This window comes from Halyomorpha halys, unplaced genomic scaffold (assembly GCF_000696795.3).
Source record: "Halyomorpha halys isolate HHAL.00 unplaced genomic scaffold, Hhal_1.1 Scaffold898.1, whole genome shotgun sequence".
NCBI lineage: Eukaryota > Metazoa > Arthropoda > Insecta > Hemiptera > Pentatomidae > Halyomorpha > Halyomorpha halys.
In genome coordinates this window covers 590,585-609,644 of record NW_027112804.1, presented here as the reverse complement: position 1 = coordinate 609,644, position 19,060 = coordinate 590,585, and the positions used below count along the sequence as shown (strand labels likewise).

The 19,060-nt window shown below is 29.2% G+C and overlaps 1 protein-coding gene across 1 annotated transcript in view; it reads right to left on the bottom strand.

Annotated features, from left to right (window-relative positions):
• Positions 1-19,060, bottom strand: part of form3 (formin 3) — a 527,238-nt gene that overhangs the window by 222,117 nt on the left and 286,061 nt on the right. The window contains 1 exon segment of the mRNA XM_067050567.1: positions 7,285-7,444. Within this exon segment, the coding sequence (XP_066906668.1) occupies positions 7,285-7,444 (160 nt within the window).

Genomic DNA, 19,060 nt, shown 5'->3' with positions numbered 1-19,060 from the left:
TAAACATATAAAATTATATTATTATTTCCGTTTAATGAATATACACGTTTTAAAATAATTCGCTAATTGGGAAGGCTCCATTCTCAAAACGTCTGGTGACTAATTCGAAAGTGTTGGGTCCGAAAGCGGCTTCACGCAGTCTGTTAAAGGTTTTGAGAAATTGCTCATGGTTTGACCTCTTCAACTCATATCGATATACTACTCACCAATATGACTATTAATTTGGTAAGCTTGTTTACATACAGGTATGTCGAACCACAGATTTATCAATTTAAAAATTAAAGAGAATATTGATGATTGAACATTGAATTATTTAACAAATTAGTTGATTGGTATTTAAAGTCTTATCCTGTAATATGAAGAGTTAAAATAGTCTATTTTTAAAACATCTAGTTGTTTTATTCCTACCATATATGACTCAAGAATTAGGTAAACAGTTTAAGGAACTTTTTTTTTTACTTCTTTTTTGTTTACAGGTTTTATGGTGAACAGTGTTTATTTCCTACCTGATTATTTCTGACAAACGGAGAAAGGAGGGTTATTCTAGAGGAAACCAGTATATTCTAACCAGAGTGGGACGGTCGAGTTTTGTTTTCGTGGTACCACCACAAAATACAAGTCATTATTCACTTGGTGCACACGACTGACCATTCATTATTTTTTTCAGATTTGTTTGACTGTACTTCTTGCCGTTGATTCACATTCGTTGCATTTTCGGATTGCCATGTTCATTGCTCCTTCAGTCATTGTTGTCCAACTAATTTTTTACATTGAGTGCCACAACTTAAAAACAGTTGTCCGAAAGTGAAACCTGATTGTTGAAGTAGTTCTTCAGAATGATACATTAGTTTTGAGCTTCCAACTAGATCAAAATGTCGACGTAATTTATTCAAAATAATTTTCAAACTTTTGATAAATTAGGTTATAAATTGATAACTCAATTACTGTTCTTACAATAGATTTAGTATTTAACATTTAATATTCTTTTTTTTTCAACCAACCTATAGATTGTAAATAAATCCTCTTTCTGTTACCTTATGCCTTATTTTCATTGCAATCAATTTCAATACAGTCCACTAACAATATCCAAGCAGCCGATCAAAAGCGAAGTAACAACGCCTGGCCGTAGATTGAAGGTACACTTCATACATACTGTATGTACTTCTGTGCGAACCGCTTCATTATATTTCTTTATACTATTGTATACTGTGTTTCTGACAGTGTATGTAATATTTTTTAATGACTAATTAAAGATCGTTTATGCATATTCGTATTATTATAAGTATTAGTTCAGTCTATATTCGTTTGTTCTTTGAGTGCTGGGTGTATAAGCATTTAGCTCCGAGCTTTTAAGTTTCCTCCTAAAGCCTGAGAAGAGCAGAGAAGGTTCCTGATGTCTCAATACGATTTCATAATCCCACATATTTATTTTGAAAACAAATATTTTTTTAGAATGGAATTCAACCTACCATATTACTGCTGCATACCGCTCAATTACGTTTGAAAACCGGATTTCCTAACCAAATATAAAATCGAGGACATACTAAATTTAGAGATAATGAAAGATTTGCCCAGTTTTCAGTTGACATTAATAGACTTTATATTGAACTAAACATATTGAATTGCTATAACCATAGCCCGGATTGCTATATAATTTCAAATTTCGCTAGCATACATTTTTTAAACAGGTGATCGAAAATCTTTACGAATAATGTATTAAGGAGCTATTAGCCAAATTTAAATCACATATTTTATGATAAATACATATAATTTGATACTTGAATGATTTCAACAAATTAAAAAAAAGAAAGAAAGAAATTAACATGCAATGTTGTAAATGAAATTTCTGATTACATTGGTAGGTTCATTGTTAATGAAAAAAATAATCATAATTTAACAAAATTACGCTTCTTTCATTTATTGGATTCTTGTAGTTTGGATTTTAGTCTTTTGTTGATTAAAAAAAATTTCAGGAAATAAAAATTGAGACAAAACATTAAAATTATTAAATCAATTTTAGGCACTGTAACTCTTATACATAGGAACGTAAGAGAAACAGTGAAAAAAATATAGAAATAAAACATTTTTATTCTGGTACATTTGGTCGCCCAAGAATAACAATTTGGGTAGCATTTACCTAGCTACATTATTTTATGTTTAAGAAAATTAAATAAAACAATAATTATTAAATAAATGATATAAGAATATTAGATAAATAATTAAAGGAAATCGGGTTTTTCCTGTGAGTGGGAAAATAACCTTGGTTCGGAGTTCCCCAGGGGGAATGTACCTAGGTGAAGGTGATTATTTTACATCAAGTTTAATTTTATTTTCTATTTATTATATTGTTATTATTTAATTCATATTTTTGTAAATAAAGTGCGAATGTGCTCTGGTCTCTTATACTATTGTTTGAAAATATATGACAGAATATAATATAACACAATAAAGAGAAAAACAAAACAAATAATTCATCTGTTAAATAATTGTAATACAAGAGATATCATTGACAAATCCATTTACATTTTATTTATTTTTCCAATGCCAATTAATTAGAAATAAAATATTACTAATTAATAATTTTAATTATTTATTACGTTTATATTTTAATTTTTATAAAGTGTAACACATCATATTTTTATTCATTAACATAATAATTTACGTATTTATTGTTTGCTTGAAAAATTATGGATATTTTCATGTTCATTTGTTTATTTATTAAATCTTTAATATCAATATTTTAATCCTTACTACATTTTTTTTCTTAATAAAGAACTTTCTATGGATGCATCAGTAGTATATTTAATTATTGTAGATTCTTATAGTCTTTCAGAGTTTATCATCTTCCAGCACAATTATGATCAGTTTTATGCATATTTTACTGTTATTTATCGCATATTTGATAGAATTTTCTACGGGTTTTACAGCATAAAAATCTAAGCTTTGGTTATAACAAGACCCTTGACTCGAAACTCCTTGTGACTACGACAGATTGCCCAGTAGAAACCAGTCGTGCCGATTGAAGAACTCTGCGATACGAAATAAGAAGTCGGGCGTGTAAGTAGTGGTTAGCCTCAAAGAGGTGCCTTCTAGCCACGGGCCGACGTATCATTAAATCCTCCACATCGTCTGGTATTGTTCCATCCCTAGGACTGGAGGCGATGGTCGGAGGGTCGATGGACTCAGGCAATCAAGGGGTACTGGTCAGGGTCAGTGAAGGCCGACGGGCTAAAAGTAAAAATCGGCGAAAAAAAAATGTTTTTGACATTAAGTGGGCGTTTCTTAAACTAGACGGTTGGTGTTTATTTCCATCCTGTACCAAAAACCGTTCCACTGTAAAGTTATTTATTAATAGATATGAAAAACATCAGCCAGGTTTTTCTGTCGAATAACTTGAATATAAAATACAAATAATGGAAAAAATCAATGAATACGCAAGGATCAATTATATTTAAAATACATATAAATTATATTTATTTTTCGAACTTTAAAAAACATTGAACAATATTTTAACCTTGACAGTTTTGAATTTTAATAACTTTTAACATATTATTGTTTCATCACTTGACCTACACCTCTTATAATTTTTTAAAATATACTTTCACCTTAAGGTCAAAATTAAGAACTAAAAGCACAACGGTTCCTAAATATTATAGATTAAGAATCATTGGGTTTTAGTTATTATTTTCTGACCTCCAAGTAATCGCAAAAACTTTTAAGTTATAATTAATTTTTTTTAACAGCCAAAAAATAAATAAAAATGTAAAATCTAAACTTTCTAGATTCCTTATATAAATTAGACAGTCTATATTAGTAATAAACAATCAGAGCTGACTGGCATTCTAAGCATCATGACGTAACTTATAACACCGGAGTTCTACTAAACCCGCAACACTAATCAAATCCGCTGGTTGCATATCGTTAGGCGCTGTAGAATTTCAAGACCATTTCATGTATTTGTTATGACATAGAAAATTCAAATAACATCAAAAAATAATTTGTCTGGTAATTTATGTTAAACATACAAATTAAATCCTTATTAGATCCAAATAAATATTAGATATTTTAATCTATTTAAAAAGTAATTGACAGATATTAATTAGGCTTCTAATATTAAATTCAAAATTTAGGAAAAGATAGATTATAAGATATTTTTTTTTTAATTTGAATAAATTCAATAGGTATTGGAAGTGCGTTATTTTTTTTTTTTTTTTTCATACCATCCTGTAATGATCTTAGTGGGTATTTGGTACGTACAAATAGGAGGTATGCTATATGTATAGCATATATATTGATAATTGAATAATTTGAATTTTTGGTGTGCGTAATAAGTGCGTTATAAAATTACATCAGAATATGAAAATGATTGATATTATATAATAACGAGAAAAGAGTCCTGTTTTAATGTTGGTTTTATAAACTCTCTCCAATTTGTTTTAGAAATATTTTTTCTTACTATTCTAATTTTTTGAAACAGTATTAATAATTCAAATTTCATAGCCACTGTCGTTTTTAAGATACAGAGATTAATAAGTCAGTGAATGAGTGAGTGGTATCTGCAACTATTTATGTTAAGATAAAGAGAAAATGGGCTTCCATCTTTGCTACTACTGATCCAAATTAGGCGATGTTTGTTTTGTTTTATAGAAGTTTAAAATACCATTTAAAATACTAGACTCTTCTATGATTTTCCAGTTGATTTGAAGTTATTCCTAAAACTTTTTTTAAATTGTTTTTTAATAATCTATGTGTCTAAATGTTTTAAGACTGAGCTTTGTTGAACATATAGAACATAAGAACAACAATTAATAATTTCAGCTTAAAGACACTGCCGTTAGTGAAGTGGAGTGATTAATAGGTCAGTGTGAGGCGTACCTATTCTTTTACATGAATTGATTAATGAATGATTAAATAAAACGGATTTTCATGGAAACGGAAAACTGCACAGAATATTTACAAAATTTACATGGATCCAAATCTTTGGGTATATTTTGTCCGATTTAGTTATTTTAGTTATGTATTGAATAGCCTTGAATTGCCTTCCAAATGAGTGAATAAAATGTTTCAGGAGATGAATAGTTTTTGAGTTATTTGAAAGACTATTTATTTATTTATTTTATGTCCTACAAATATTTTTTTTTAAGTTATTTTGTTTTGAAAACCTGATTTATCTCACATTTACAGCATAACTGAAACCACCATAAATATTTTTAACCTAGAGATCCTTGCATCCTACTTTTATTACATAGATTACTAGTGTAAGCAGTATGTTATTGATTTAAGCATTAAATGATAAACTCTGAAAGACTATAAGAATCTAAAATAATTAAATTATACTACTGATGCATCCATAGAAAGTTCTTTATTAAGAAAAAAATGTAGTAAGGATTAAAATATTGATATTAAAGATTTAATAAATAAACAAATGATTTAAGCATTAATAAACATTAATAAATTTATAATGAGGTGTACCCCCGACCATCTTCTCCAATCATTAATAAATTTAATGTTATTCAACTTCACTGATAAATATTGATTTAAAATAAACACGATTGAAAAATATACTTCTAAAAAAAAAATATGTAATTTTCAATTCCGCTCATTATCCTTAACTACGGGACCATTTTCTATGAGTCCTGTAAAGTATTTTTTTTAGAATCCTGGAGAATGTTGGACTCTCAACAAAAGAGATGTAACTAGAAATAATAGAGAAGTATTTGAGAGAAAAATTTTGAGGCGTATTTACGGGCCAATCCAAGAGAATGGTGTCTGGAGGAAAAGACGTAATAAACAGCTATACGAATTACATAATGATGCTTCGCTCGTATCATAAACATAATTAGACTCAGGCAGGTGGGATTCCGAAGAGGGTCATGAGGTATGAAATGACAAGCAAAAGAAAAGTTGGGCGACCGAAGACTAGATGGCAGGACCAGGGCCCTGTTGCATAATAAAGTTCAAACTAATACTATTAGTCTTGTCGATTTAACTTAATACAATTTCACTGACTTGTACTTTAGTACTTTTTAACTCCTGTAATATTACTAATAGTCCTCCCTACTATGAAAAATAAAAAGTATTAGTGTAATTAACACGCTGTTTCTATACTTGTATTTTGAACTAATACTATTAGCTTTTATTATGAAGCAGGGCCCAGGTTGGCAGGATTGCGCCGGGATGGGGAGCACCAGATTGGTGGCATAAGGTGCAGGACAGAAACGAGTGGAAGAAATTTCTTCCGACACGGGCTGTAGCGAAGAGGAAGTAAGTAAGAATCATGAAGAACGGATAGCATACATGATAAAAATGGTTGCCAATGGAGTAGAACTAAAATAAACTTTTAAGTCGATAAAACAATGTATAATAAGAAATATAATTGGTATAATAAATAAAATTCTTCTGAAAAAATAAAATAAAATTTAATTAATAATTCTGCCGGTAAAGATAATAAATATAATTTGTCATCATTGTCCAGTATAAATAAAAATTTATTTTCATTGCAAGATATATTTAGTATTGTTATTATATTGAGTCGCTTTGTAAATTTATTCATTTTTAAAAGTAGAATTTCATTAGTCATACCCAAATAAAATATTATAAAAAGTGAGTTTTAGTTGAAAACACTTGCACTTTGAGGAAACAGCATTTTACATCAAGTAATTAACTACGTTAAATAGTTATTTAGTAATAGATTTCTATTAAGAAAAAAAAAGAAGTTTCCTTTTAAGCAATGTATGATTTTTTTGTCATTCTGGGCAGGTAAGCTGCCACCATACTCCAATCGTTTTACTTTTTATTAATTTTACATCAGTAATATACTTGAATCTATGACTTTAAAAGAATCAAAGATGACACATTTTAATTAGAAATTAGTAAAAAAAAATATATATTAAGGATATTGATGTAAAAAAAATTGAAACGAAAATTAACAAATGATATAACCATATTCTCAATCTGTCTATATCTAACTATAATGATATAAGATTAAATACCTGAAGATGGATGGATGGTCCGAAACGTCGAGGAAAAGAATATATTATTAATATACCGTATTAGATTTATATATTAATACAACGGCGTCTAACAAACTAGGAAAGAAAACAGACAGGAAACATCTTAAATTACTTTGTTCTTCATTGATAATCTGTGTGTAATCAGATTTGTCTTCATACGAAATATTTTGTAGCTCTCGAGGTCTACTACAAACTTCTAGCCTATGGTCCGCCAATCCGATACACCGAGATATATTTTCTAATTCAGTAATTTATTTCTTTAGTAACTTACCGATGAATTCGTTTCGTATTCGGATCCTCTCCTTGAGCTGGGGGCTGGAGATGATGAGGCAGTTGATGAAAGCGAGTAGTGCTGTCTGGTAGTCGGACTGTGAGGCTGCCTCCAGCTCGTCCAGAATTATCTTCAGTCGGTACCTCTCGCATTTCAACTTCTGCAACAACAGACATGGAATAAGCAAACATATAACAAGAATGAACAAATAAAATATACATAAAACGTTATTTAACATCCACGAACAGAACGGAATACTAAATCGGATTCAGAGATACTCTGATCGGTGTTATTTCTTTTGATTTATGGTAATAGGTCTAGTTAAAATAACTATGTCAATAGAGAATTTAGAAGTAAAAAAAAAATTGTCTATTATTTCAAGTTCCTATATATTAAGAAAATCAATTTTTTTTTTTTTAAATTACTAAAAAATATTTTTATTTTAAGGAATATATCAGGCCTACGAAGAAAAAAATGTATATTTAAAACAGAAATTATAACTAATAATGCAAATTTATTTATTTGAAGATTAGCATTCTTATGTTTACCAACTTAAAACAAGAAAGATGGGCCCTACAAGTTAGAAACCAAATCAAGTAAAAGTGGGAAAGACGAGATCTATTCAAGACCGGATTCGAATCGGCACCGCTTCTAACATTGAAATGTTAAGTTGGGGGAAAACACACTCGACCACTCGTGGCATCCCATAATAATAACATTAACAAAAAAAAAGTAACGTAATTCATCGCCATCTTCATGGAAAATGCTTATTATTTTTTTTTTAGTCAAACTCTTTTATCTATATATTTTATATTTGTTGATATTTTAATTTATCGCTTTTGTGTGTATACATATAGTGTTTTTTTTTTGGTTTTTTGAAACTATAAAAAATATTTTTATAATCTCTAGTTTAATTTTTTTTATAGTTGTCATCTTCTTTTGAAGATAAATTAAAAAAATTTTTTTTTCAATTAATATTATTAATAATTTTTATATACTTAAATATTAATTAAAAAATCAAATGCTTATTAAGATTATTTCATTTCATAGATTTAATAATAACTCACTACAATGTCTTTAATTCATTAACATTATAATTCATGTTGGATATATTACTCCTTTGTAACAACGTAATAACTACAAAAATATTATTTATAAATCAATACCACAAGAAAAAATGCAATTACAGTATTATTTATGAGCTTTCAAGGGCAATCATGTTTTTTTTTTTTTTTTTGTATTTTACTTTCATAGAAACCAATACATGAGTGATTCAGTTATAAACACGACATAAAACCCTGAGGTCATCAATGCCCATGTTTCGCTCTTTATAATTCAATCGAGTTATATATTATTTTCGTCCAGGTTATAGTATCATGTAGTCTAATAGTTCTTTCGGTAAACAGACGGCTATAAATTTGCGTTAAAACATTAAAAAAAAGGCATTCAACTACGTTGTATCTTTAAAAATACAGCCAGCTCCAAAACGTTCTTAGTTTCAAACACAATCAGGTAATCCGAACAAAGCACAGCATTTAGACCAAAGAAGACTTCATTAAACATTTGATTGTTTATTACTTTATTTTAATAGTTGTATTGAAATAAGTTTTTTTTTATTCTCATGAAAAATGTTTCGTTAGAGTTGGCCAGAGTTTTTGTAACTAAGCTACTCACGTATTTAGAACTTCAAAAAGCGTGGGAAAGGAAATTCTTCCATTTTGATGTGTAAGGCTGTTTTATAATTTATTTTATGTTAATTTCATTACGTATAATTAAAATATGCCGCTGAATGTCAATTAATTATACTTCGACATGTGTAAACTAATACAGATAAAGAAAATAGATATTAATTATGAAAAACAGTAAGATAACAATTATAACTATTAACAGTTACTAAATTATATATTTCGTTCCGATTGATTTATAATATAAAGATGATATTAAAATGTTAATTTCCTAACATGATAACGGAACATCACGTGATGATTAGAAACCGCTGTTGACTAGCCCTAATTCAGAGAACCTCTATGATTGATAGCAGTATAGTTTCGAATTCCTTCTCACGCATAAAATTAATAAATGAACTATAGTTTGAATCATATTTTAAACTCGATAAGGCAATCTGAAACAGATCCTTTGATAATAAAATTGACTTCTTCTACCCACATAGATTTAAATCTTTATAAATAACTGACTAAATTAGAACAAAGAAATAATGTATTTTTAAGAATTTAAATATTGAAATATAAATAAAATTAATATTATAGCTTTAACTAAAGACCGATAGCAGACAATTTTATGCTAATCCTGTATGGTCCTGACTCGACAGCGAATTTTTAATGCATCAGTTAAATTAATCTATTCGAAGGTAACACCAATAAGAGAAGGAGTTCATCAATTTAAACTCAATATCTTTTGATGATTCTACAACTAAAAGTTTAGTGCGGTGCGCACATTATACAACTTTAACCTACCATCCTACTTTATAAATTAAAATTAATACTCGCTCATGTTGGGACATATTTTTTTAATATTTGCATAGCAGTACTTCCCTACTAATATTCCAAACGAGCCAATATATCATATAATATCCAATTATTTCACGTTGCAAAATTTTAACATTTCATTCTGGCAGAGGTATTGGAGAAATACAAAAATTAAACTACTACGTTTACAAAATGCACATTCTGTTCTTAACCACTTATTCAATGATGAATTTTAGAATCAAAATTGAAAGTACTAAGAATGATTTCAACTGAAAGGCCTGTATATAGGTCAAGTTAAATAAAAAAAGTAATTATTCAATCACCAACGTGACAAGCAAACGTTAGCAAGTGGCGAAACTGCGCATTTACAAGATAGTTGAATAAGTTGAAAAAAAAAAAATTGCAGTATCTTCAAGTATTATAGAAAAAAATAAAACAAATTCATGCTTGCATACTGAATCCAAAAAGACTCAATACCGGTTTTTCTAATGTATTCATAATGCAGCGAGTGAGTAAAAAACAATCAGTTTCATAAATCTATGATGATTCGTGGTAGCTAATTATGAATTACTGAGTAAAGATAAGACGTGTTAAATGTTTGTTTGTTTGGTTGTTTAGTGGCGCCAAACTTCATTGGTCATCAACGCCATTTATATTTTATTTAATTTTGCTAATATTCGTTAAATTTTATTTATTTTTTAATTTGATTATTTTATTTATTTATTTTATTATTATTTTATTTTATTTTTTTCCTTCCTATCAAGTTATATTCTTGTCAGTAAATTTTGTGATTTCAAAAACTGAAACATCAATTCTATTGCCTTATCATCGTCTCCAAGGGTTTTTGAGATATCTTGGCTTAGTCCCAAGCTATTGAGGTGTGGTAACGTGAAAATCGTGTTAAATGTTAACTATGGCTTTAATATAAATTAGACACCAAATGGCTAAATGTTTAGGTTAAGAAATTGAATATATTTATGGAGAATAATAACGTGATATCTAGTATTTGGGTGTTAAATATTAAAGTTAAGTAACATTAAATTGACTGTTACTCGTTTGTTTGTTAGTTTATATATATTTTTTTAATTAAATTATTTTTAATATTATCTCAAACATTCTTTCAAATATCGCTTTAAGACGATTTAATAATTCAATCACTGAAGGAAATATTAAAATAGGATTTACTTAAGAATTAAACCTGTCTTTTATGGTACTTTCAAATACCTAACGTAACACCGCCGCGTGTCATGTTTAGACAGCATGACATCGCGACTTTGAATCGCTACGCTAGGGTGTTCCATCGCTTGTCGGTTTCATGTCGTCGCATCTAAGTAATGTTGCGTCCATCTGTTACAAATGTTCTTATCATGGCTAGTGGAGTGGGTGACGGAACTGCATTCATTGGGGTGTGGGCAGAAGAACTGACGTAGCAGTTTATTAAAATCTATCGATGGATCTTGCTATACACAACTCCTCGGATATTCTAAGAAAATAATTAAAAGCATTAGAGAAAATAGCGGAAAATTCTAAGTATAATATTATAATATGAGATATTATAGAGATTATTTATTTTCATTTAAAAAAAGAAAAAAGAACTCTATTGAAAATAAAATAGTACTTTATACATCAAATGAAATAATAAGTATTGTACGTTTTTTTAATTCATTTTATTTCTCAATTAGATATTTTTCGATCTGACTCAAAGAACAAAACATTCATGATGTAGGTTAATTTTTTTTTAAACTTGATGAACGAAAAAAAATCATCGCACTAACTAGATCTACATTTCTGAATTTCAAGTACGATTAAAGAAATACTTAAAAAAAGGTTTTACCTCCTAGATAGTCTAAGTATCACACTTGTTGAAAAGCTACTTTAGGTAACACTATGTTAAGAGTGATCTAGGATCTATAAATAGTTGAATCGTTTTATAAGTAGGTTTATTGAGTCTATCATTGTTTCCTTTAACTTTAATATTCTTATTATTTAAAAATTGATTGGATTCAGTTTGGTAGTCTTAGAGAAGGGAAACACCTAAAAATTGTAAATCAATATACCATCAAGTACCAAATCATTAATGACCGAATGTGTTTTGTGAAATAAATAAAAAAAAAAGAAGATAAAAATTTAGGATAACTTTATGCAATAAATTCAACGAAGTAATAAAACATATTAGCGAAAAACCAATCGTAATCCCAAAAACCATTTTATTGAGCGAGCAGAATGTTCTTAAGTAAATTAAGAAAAAAAAGACAAGCCAATTAAAGAGATCTAGGCTGTGATGGCTGCAGTTGGCTGTAATGAGAATTGTGCTGACTCACCGAAATGATGGGACGACGGATTAGATTCGATTATTAGTTATTTCACAAAATCAAAATTATGATAATCTTAAATAACAAATCATCAAATGTATGAAATATTATATTGACTGAAATCATCTATTTTATTTATACCTTTTATTAGGTTATTAGAAAAACTCATCATTGCAGTCATTTTTGCATTGTAACTCATAATCATATAAACAAGTATATGAAATTCCATTAAAAAAAAATAATAATCGATAATTCGATGATTACAAACAAAACTATATACATTTAGGTTTAATTAAAACTTTGAAGCCATTTAAGAACTACTGGGAATAGCATTATTAAACAAATTAGACAGCTCTAATTATTTTTAAAATAATTGAGAATGTTGAAATATAAATAAAAATGTTAAAGATAGTGAAAACCAGCAACTTGCCGGAAACGTAGACATTTCAAATTGGAGGAACTAATGTTATAAGAGTGTATTTACTTAGATACAAAGATTACACTAATAAATAAATTTTGAGTCCATGAAGTATATTGAAATTAGAAGAATCAATAAAGGAAATTTTTTTTAGACATTATTTTTTTATTTCTCAAAGACATTTTATTTGATTTAGAAATTCATTTAAATTAATAAATGAATGGATAAATTGGATTTTATTATTATACTTACATATACACCGCACATTACATTAATATACACCGCCGAAGTCCACGCGATAGCATCAGCCCTCCATTTTTGCTTTTCAATAATTCAGAATACTAATGTAATAATCTCAGATTTGTTGAGCTCTCTAAAAAGTTTGAGAAACATGTACCCGAACATCCACTCATCATAAGAATTCAATCTTTTCTTCTAAAATTATCACAAGGTAAATCCATTGTTTTCATATGGGCTCCAAGCCACATTGGCATTGTTGGTAACGAGCTCGCAGACAAAGCTGCCAGAGAGGCGCTCGCGCTCCCTGGCCGAGGCACCGCCGTCTTACCCCTTCAGAACTCAGTGCACCCCTTAAATTACAAATATTAGAAAAATGGCAGGCCAAGTGGGATGAAAGCTCTCCGAGTAAATTAAAAGAAATAAAACGATCAGTAAAACCATGGTCAACCTCTTACCACCAACAGCCGCAGGGTGGAAGTTGCTCTAACCCGCTTGAGAATAGGTCATACTCTCCTCACGCACTCTCACCTGATCAGAAAACTGCCACCTCCAACGTGCAAATATTGTCAGTCCATTTTTACACTTAGACATATTTTTGAAGAATGTACTCACTATTAGCCAATAATAAACAGGATAGGACTGACCCCAAATTTATCAGAAGCTCTCGCAGATGAGGAAGCTAAAATTGCATTAGTGTTTGAATTTTTAAAAGCACATCGCCTTCTTTATAAATTATAACTCCTCTTCGATTTTTTTAAATTTATTTATTTAATTTTTTTTATTTATTTATTTTTTTACTTTTATCATGCCATAGGCGTTGATTACCAGAGGTTTTTACCCATTTAAGCAACAATCAACAACAACAACTGTAGTAACAAATATATCAAAGCATATAAAAAACTAAATTAATTGACCTGTAGTAATAAAACAAAATTTAGAAAAAGAAATATATATATATAAAGTAGAAGCCAAGGCACACTTTTTTAATTTTAATTTTTTTTTAACTGCATTAATTAATTCACACTTTAACAGATAATAGTGGCAATCAACAAATTAGATGACGTTTGGGTTGTTATGCAATAAATGTCAAATTATGAACTTTTATGGTGACCCATCCAAAAAATGAATTATTGAAAAATCAATCACCATTTAAACTTGGTCGATTTTTAAGTACAAAATAATGCAAAAAAAAAAAAAACATTATTTAAAAATAGCCAAAGCCGAATATATATATGCTTAATTTGCTGCGTCTGATTCAAACTAATTCGAAATTTATATAGAGGAATTTCTTAATTTTTTTAACATTAAAAAATAATCGTTAAAATGTTAAAGTTTACATAAGAATAATAGACAAACCCATGATTAAAAACGCCTTAAGCCCTTTAAGTAAAGTTAGAAACCTATGGATATTAATCATCATTAAGTCACGATTCAATTTATAGTTAGTTTAAAACTAGAAAAAAAAAGTAATAAATTTACTAATCAAAGGAATTTATATAAAAATTATGTATGTTACATGAAAAACTGAAAGTTATCAAGATTGGAGACGCTATATTTAATGTGCTAAATACACCCATTTGAATTAAATTAAAGTTTAAATATAAAATGCATGCAAATTAGTTACAGAAACATTTATATTATTACAACCAGAGTGCATATGTTTAAACACTGGCGGTAGTGGATCAGCTTATTAGGGGAGAACGCTGACAGAGCACATACTATGTATCTAGAGCACCACTGGCAGCTGCATCCTCAACACTTATGGAACAGTGCTTTTAAAGAAGCTGAAATTCGTATAATTCAAAGCTAAAAAAAAATCTCATGTGTCCACTGACACGTCGTTCTTCATCACTGTAGCTACTGCGACCAATATTTTTTTTTAGCAACTTAATTACACTTAAAACAAATTCTTGGAGTGTTTCAAGACATATTAACATTTCTAATTTATTAAAGATGAAGGAACCACAACTGAACGGGTTTCAATGAAAAATTAATCAAATATCAAAAACAAAAAAAAATGCATACTTCAATATGATTATTTGAAAGATTTAAAATCGAACGGCCCCGCACCTAGTAAATATAATTGTTGTTGTAGCACTGCTGTAAATGAAATAGGCGTGCGAACTTGCAGAGATAATAAAGCAAAGAATCACTGAAAGGATAGTTAACGACGCGCCGTGACCCCAACAATCCCTCCAGCTTGCGAGTTTGAATTTCAGTTTAAAGAGATTTGTAGACTAATAATTTCATAATGAAAACTAATTAGTTTATAAATACATGTATACAAAATACGAAGTGTTAGCACTAGTTATTTTTTTATAATGGAGACGACTATTAGTGATATTACAGGAGCTAAATAGTATAAAATTATAGCATTAGGCAAGTTAGTGAAATTGAATCAATTAAAAACTACAAGACTGATATTATTAGTTTGTACATAAATATGAAACAGGACCCTATTGTCACAAACACCGTACCTCCGTGTTCACTAAGCATTTCATTTATTTCATTTAACTTTAATATCTCTTTATAGAATCCTTAACATCTACCCTGGAATACGAAACATCCACTTAGCAAGGGCGTACCCAAAATTAAAACTAGAAGGAGGCAATCAGGTTGTGCAATATCAACCCTGAAAAGATGAATGAAACTAAAATTTTAAGAAAATTATATATAATAGTCCAGTGATTCAACAATTAGTATTTGCTTGAAATTTTTTTTTTTTTTTTATTAAATTGATAAATTTTTCCCTTTGGAAGTTGCCTCCTGCTCCCTCTGGATACGCCCATGCCACTTAGTTCAGTACTTATTCCAAGTCGGCTCCTGCCCAGATAGAGATGACACGGGAGCCACAACGATAGACTCCATAAAATCCCGACATAAATAAACATAGGCGCTACATAAACATAAGGCGGGAGTGTTTACTTTCAAGTGGGCAGTGACCTTGGCAACAAGAAGCACGAACCATCAACAAGACAGTTGTCACAACACAACACCAAGGCCTCATCGCCTCCTTGGTTACACACTTCCTTGATCGCCCGTCTCTCGTCTGCTAGTGTTCTAGCACCTTGGATTCACGATAGAAAGAAACTTATGTTAAAAAAACAAAACAAAGAAAAATACATATAGTTTCGGAATAATCTATCGTTCTGGAATTATTTTGCAGTAGATCCGTACAATAAATACTCTTATGAAATTAAAACAAATAAATAAACCACTTGCCTACTAGACGTACATTTATTATGTATTGTGATTTGTACCTTCTTTCGCCATGCCCTCCTCTTCGCGTCACCACTGTTAATGTATTATGACTTTAAATGTACTACGGAGTAATTGCAGTAGATACAAATTGTAATTATTTATAAGGCAATGCTCAACCAAATTTACCAGGAATTGATAAATTCTTAGGGGGAGGTATGTATGATCAAGGCTCTTAAATTTCAATCAGAGTGCAAGAATTAAACTTTCATTTCCTTTTCATGTTGTTTCGTTTACCACTAAATGTTAGAGATATCTAGCGGTCCCTAGAGCCACTTGCTTCTCCAGCGACTTGTGGACGAATAGAGAAGCGGAATGTAGGCACCTGCATTCGAGTTGTAGTGAACCAGTATTATGAGTAAGCGAACCTAGAAGCCGTTCCCGAACAAAAGGAAGAAGAAATAAGGGAAGAGAAGAAAAGAGAAATGAGACCTCCAACCATTGAGTACAATTATGAACCAAAGTAAGAATAGGTCCTCATTGATGTTTTCTAACAACTCCACCTGACTTCACGGCACCTCCTCATCATCCTCATCTATAAAATACACCCAAAAATGATTAATTTTTTCCCTACTTAAAACATTTATCAAGAGGATTTACTACATATTGCATTTTATATGAATTTTTACATTCAAAAAAATTATATTGCAATCATAAAATTTTGTTTTCCTTTTATATTTTGAAAATACAATTAAGACATTTATATCAAAATCTACACAATCTGGCAATTACCTCCACTTTTTCTTTTTATTCTATTCAGTCCAATCTTCGACTTTGTTATATGAGTTAATATCTAATGCTTATTTACAGTTCCGCTCTATTCTGATAACCATTATTATAACCAATTTATTTTAGGTTTAAAATAAGTTTATTAGATATTTCTATTTTTATAGTAAAAATATAATACATACATTTTTTTTTCATATTATCTGCATTATAGTTTTCAGATGTCTAGTCTATAAATTTTATGTCTAAGTGTTATTTTTAGTCTTATGGTATGTATTATTATAATTTTTGTACTGAGTTTCAGCTTTATTAATTTTTTTAGCTAGAGATGTGTAAGATTTCACGATTTCTGTTTCAAGTTTTTTTTTTTAGGTTTCTTCTGGATAAACGTTTTAGAAATTCTTACAAATTATTTTGTAAATGAAATTTATTTCATCCCAATTAAATATTTTGTCATGACACGTAAATTAATAATGTATGAAAAAAAAAGGAAATGGAAATCTGAATCTTGCAACACTAATATAAATAAATTCTCAAGAAAATCAGAAAGGGTCGCGATAAAATAGAAATTAGGTACATTACGAAGTTAATGTTTTGTTGAAAAATGCTAAAACTCAAATTTTATTTTTTTTATGTTTTTTATTTATTTATTTTTTTAAATTTTTTTTTAAATATTTTTTATTAATTTTTCTTTTACTTTTATCATGCCATAGCCGTTGATTAACAGAGGGTTTTACGCCTTTAAGCAACAATCAACAACAACAACAACTTCTCAAATTCCATAAAATAATTCATTGGTAGACCTTACTGTGGGATGGTTTTAATATAATGATGATTACATTAATTCTGAAATGCCTTATCGCTTGTTATCCTATACTTCTTAGAGTCGTCTAAAGGGTATAAATTATCAAGGATTCAATTAATTATCAATCTTGTTCAATGGAATAAAATTGTTTAAAAAACAAAATGTAAAATACTTATTCAAGTAATGAAATGATGCATTGGATACGTCCAATTACATGATACTCTTCTCTGTTTGAACTAATGCAGTACCTTTCATTCGCCATCTGGCAGAACTAATCACATCTTTGAAGTGTCAATTAATTTTGCTCTTGGAAATGAGCTAATGATGTCACTGAGTGATGAAATGATGTAACGGATATTCCCTTAAATCATAGTTTACGCTCGGATCAAAGTCACGATTTATCCTAAGCAATCCTCCTCAGTCATGCTAATATTAACGGTTGGCTGTCTGTACACCTTCCTTTTTTCAAAAAGTTAATACTATCATAAAATATAGAACTGGCTGCCTAAATACCTTCCATGTTTATTAGCGTTAATCATAAAATCACAAATTAGTTTCTCATTAGCTTAATTTCCATAAATAAGTTTCAAGTTTATTCTAAGATTTTGATCAATCGGTCAATTTTTTGCTACAAACTAATCAAAGATAAATTAATGAAAACTTTATTGCAGTAATATAAAGAACATTGAGATATCTATTTTTTGTACACCAATTAAAATATACAAGTCATTGAGAGTGAGGAAAAAATAATTTCAATTACAATGACTCATAATTAATAACTTCAATTACTGTGATTTAAAATAACACAAATAAAATTGCAGTTAAAAGAAACTGTAATTGGTAATTAAAACTACTCGACAAACCACTGCATTTGTGCTCAGCGATTAAAATTGCTAATTCAACTGAATTGCAGTCGTTAATAAGTTAGTAATTATTACCACTTTTTACATTGTAGGTGAAATATTCAACTGAAACATAAGACTAAAACGATTCTCTAAATCGGTTACTTTATAATACTTACTATATACTTATTTTTTGTTGCTGTCTACCTGGCCATTTCAGACACACGGGCATTTACTTTAACTAAAATTTTAGTTGCCTTGATTTTGTTCCTATTTATTTACATCAATATTAATTTATTTATTTACATTAAATCTAAATAGGGCTTTGATTAAATGAAGGGGTAAGTGGATCAAGGGGTTATGTAACATTCTTTTGATTTTTTAAAATCTTTAGTGTGGCTGAAGGGGAAAGGTGCCTACCTATCTAGTAAGTGTGAGGTATTCTAACATCCTACCTCATAATCCAATTAATAACTGAGGTACCCAGATGTAGAAGGGGCTATGTACACTTCAAAACATAACAAGGTCCTACAAAAAAAAATTGAACTTTGTTTTCTTGAAATTTGCTATTTACCTCTTTATTCACTAACCCGTTCAATTACTTCAGAATTGTTACTTAATGTCCTAACCTGAGACAGACTGTAATATTCGGAAGTAAAAACAATTTATTTTTCTATCACAAAAATTCC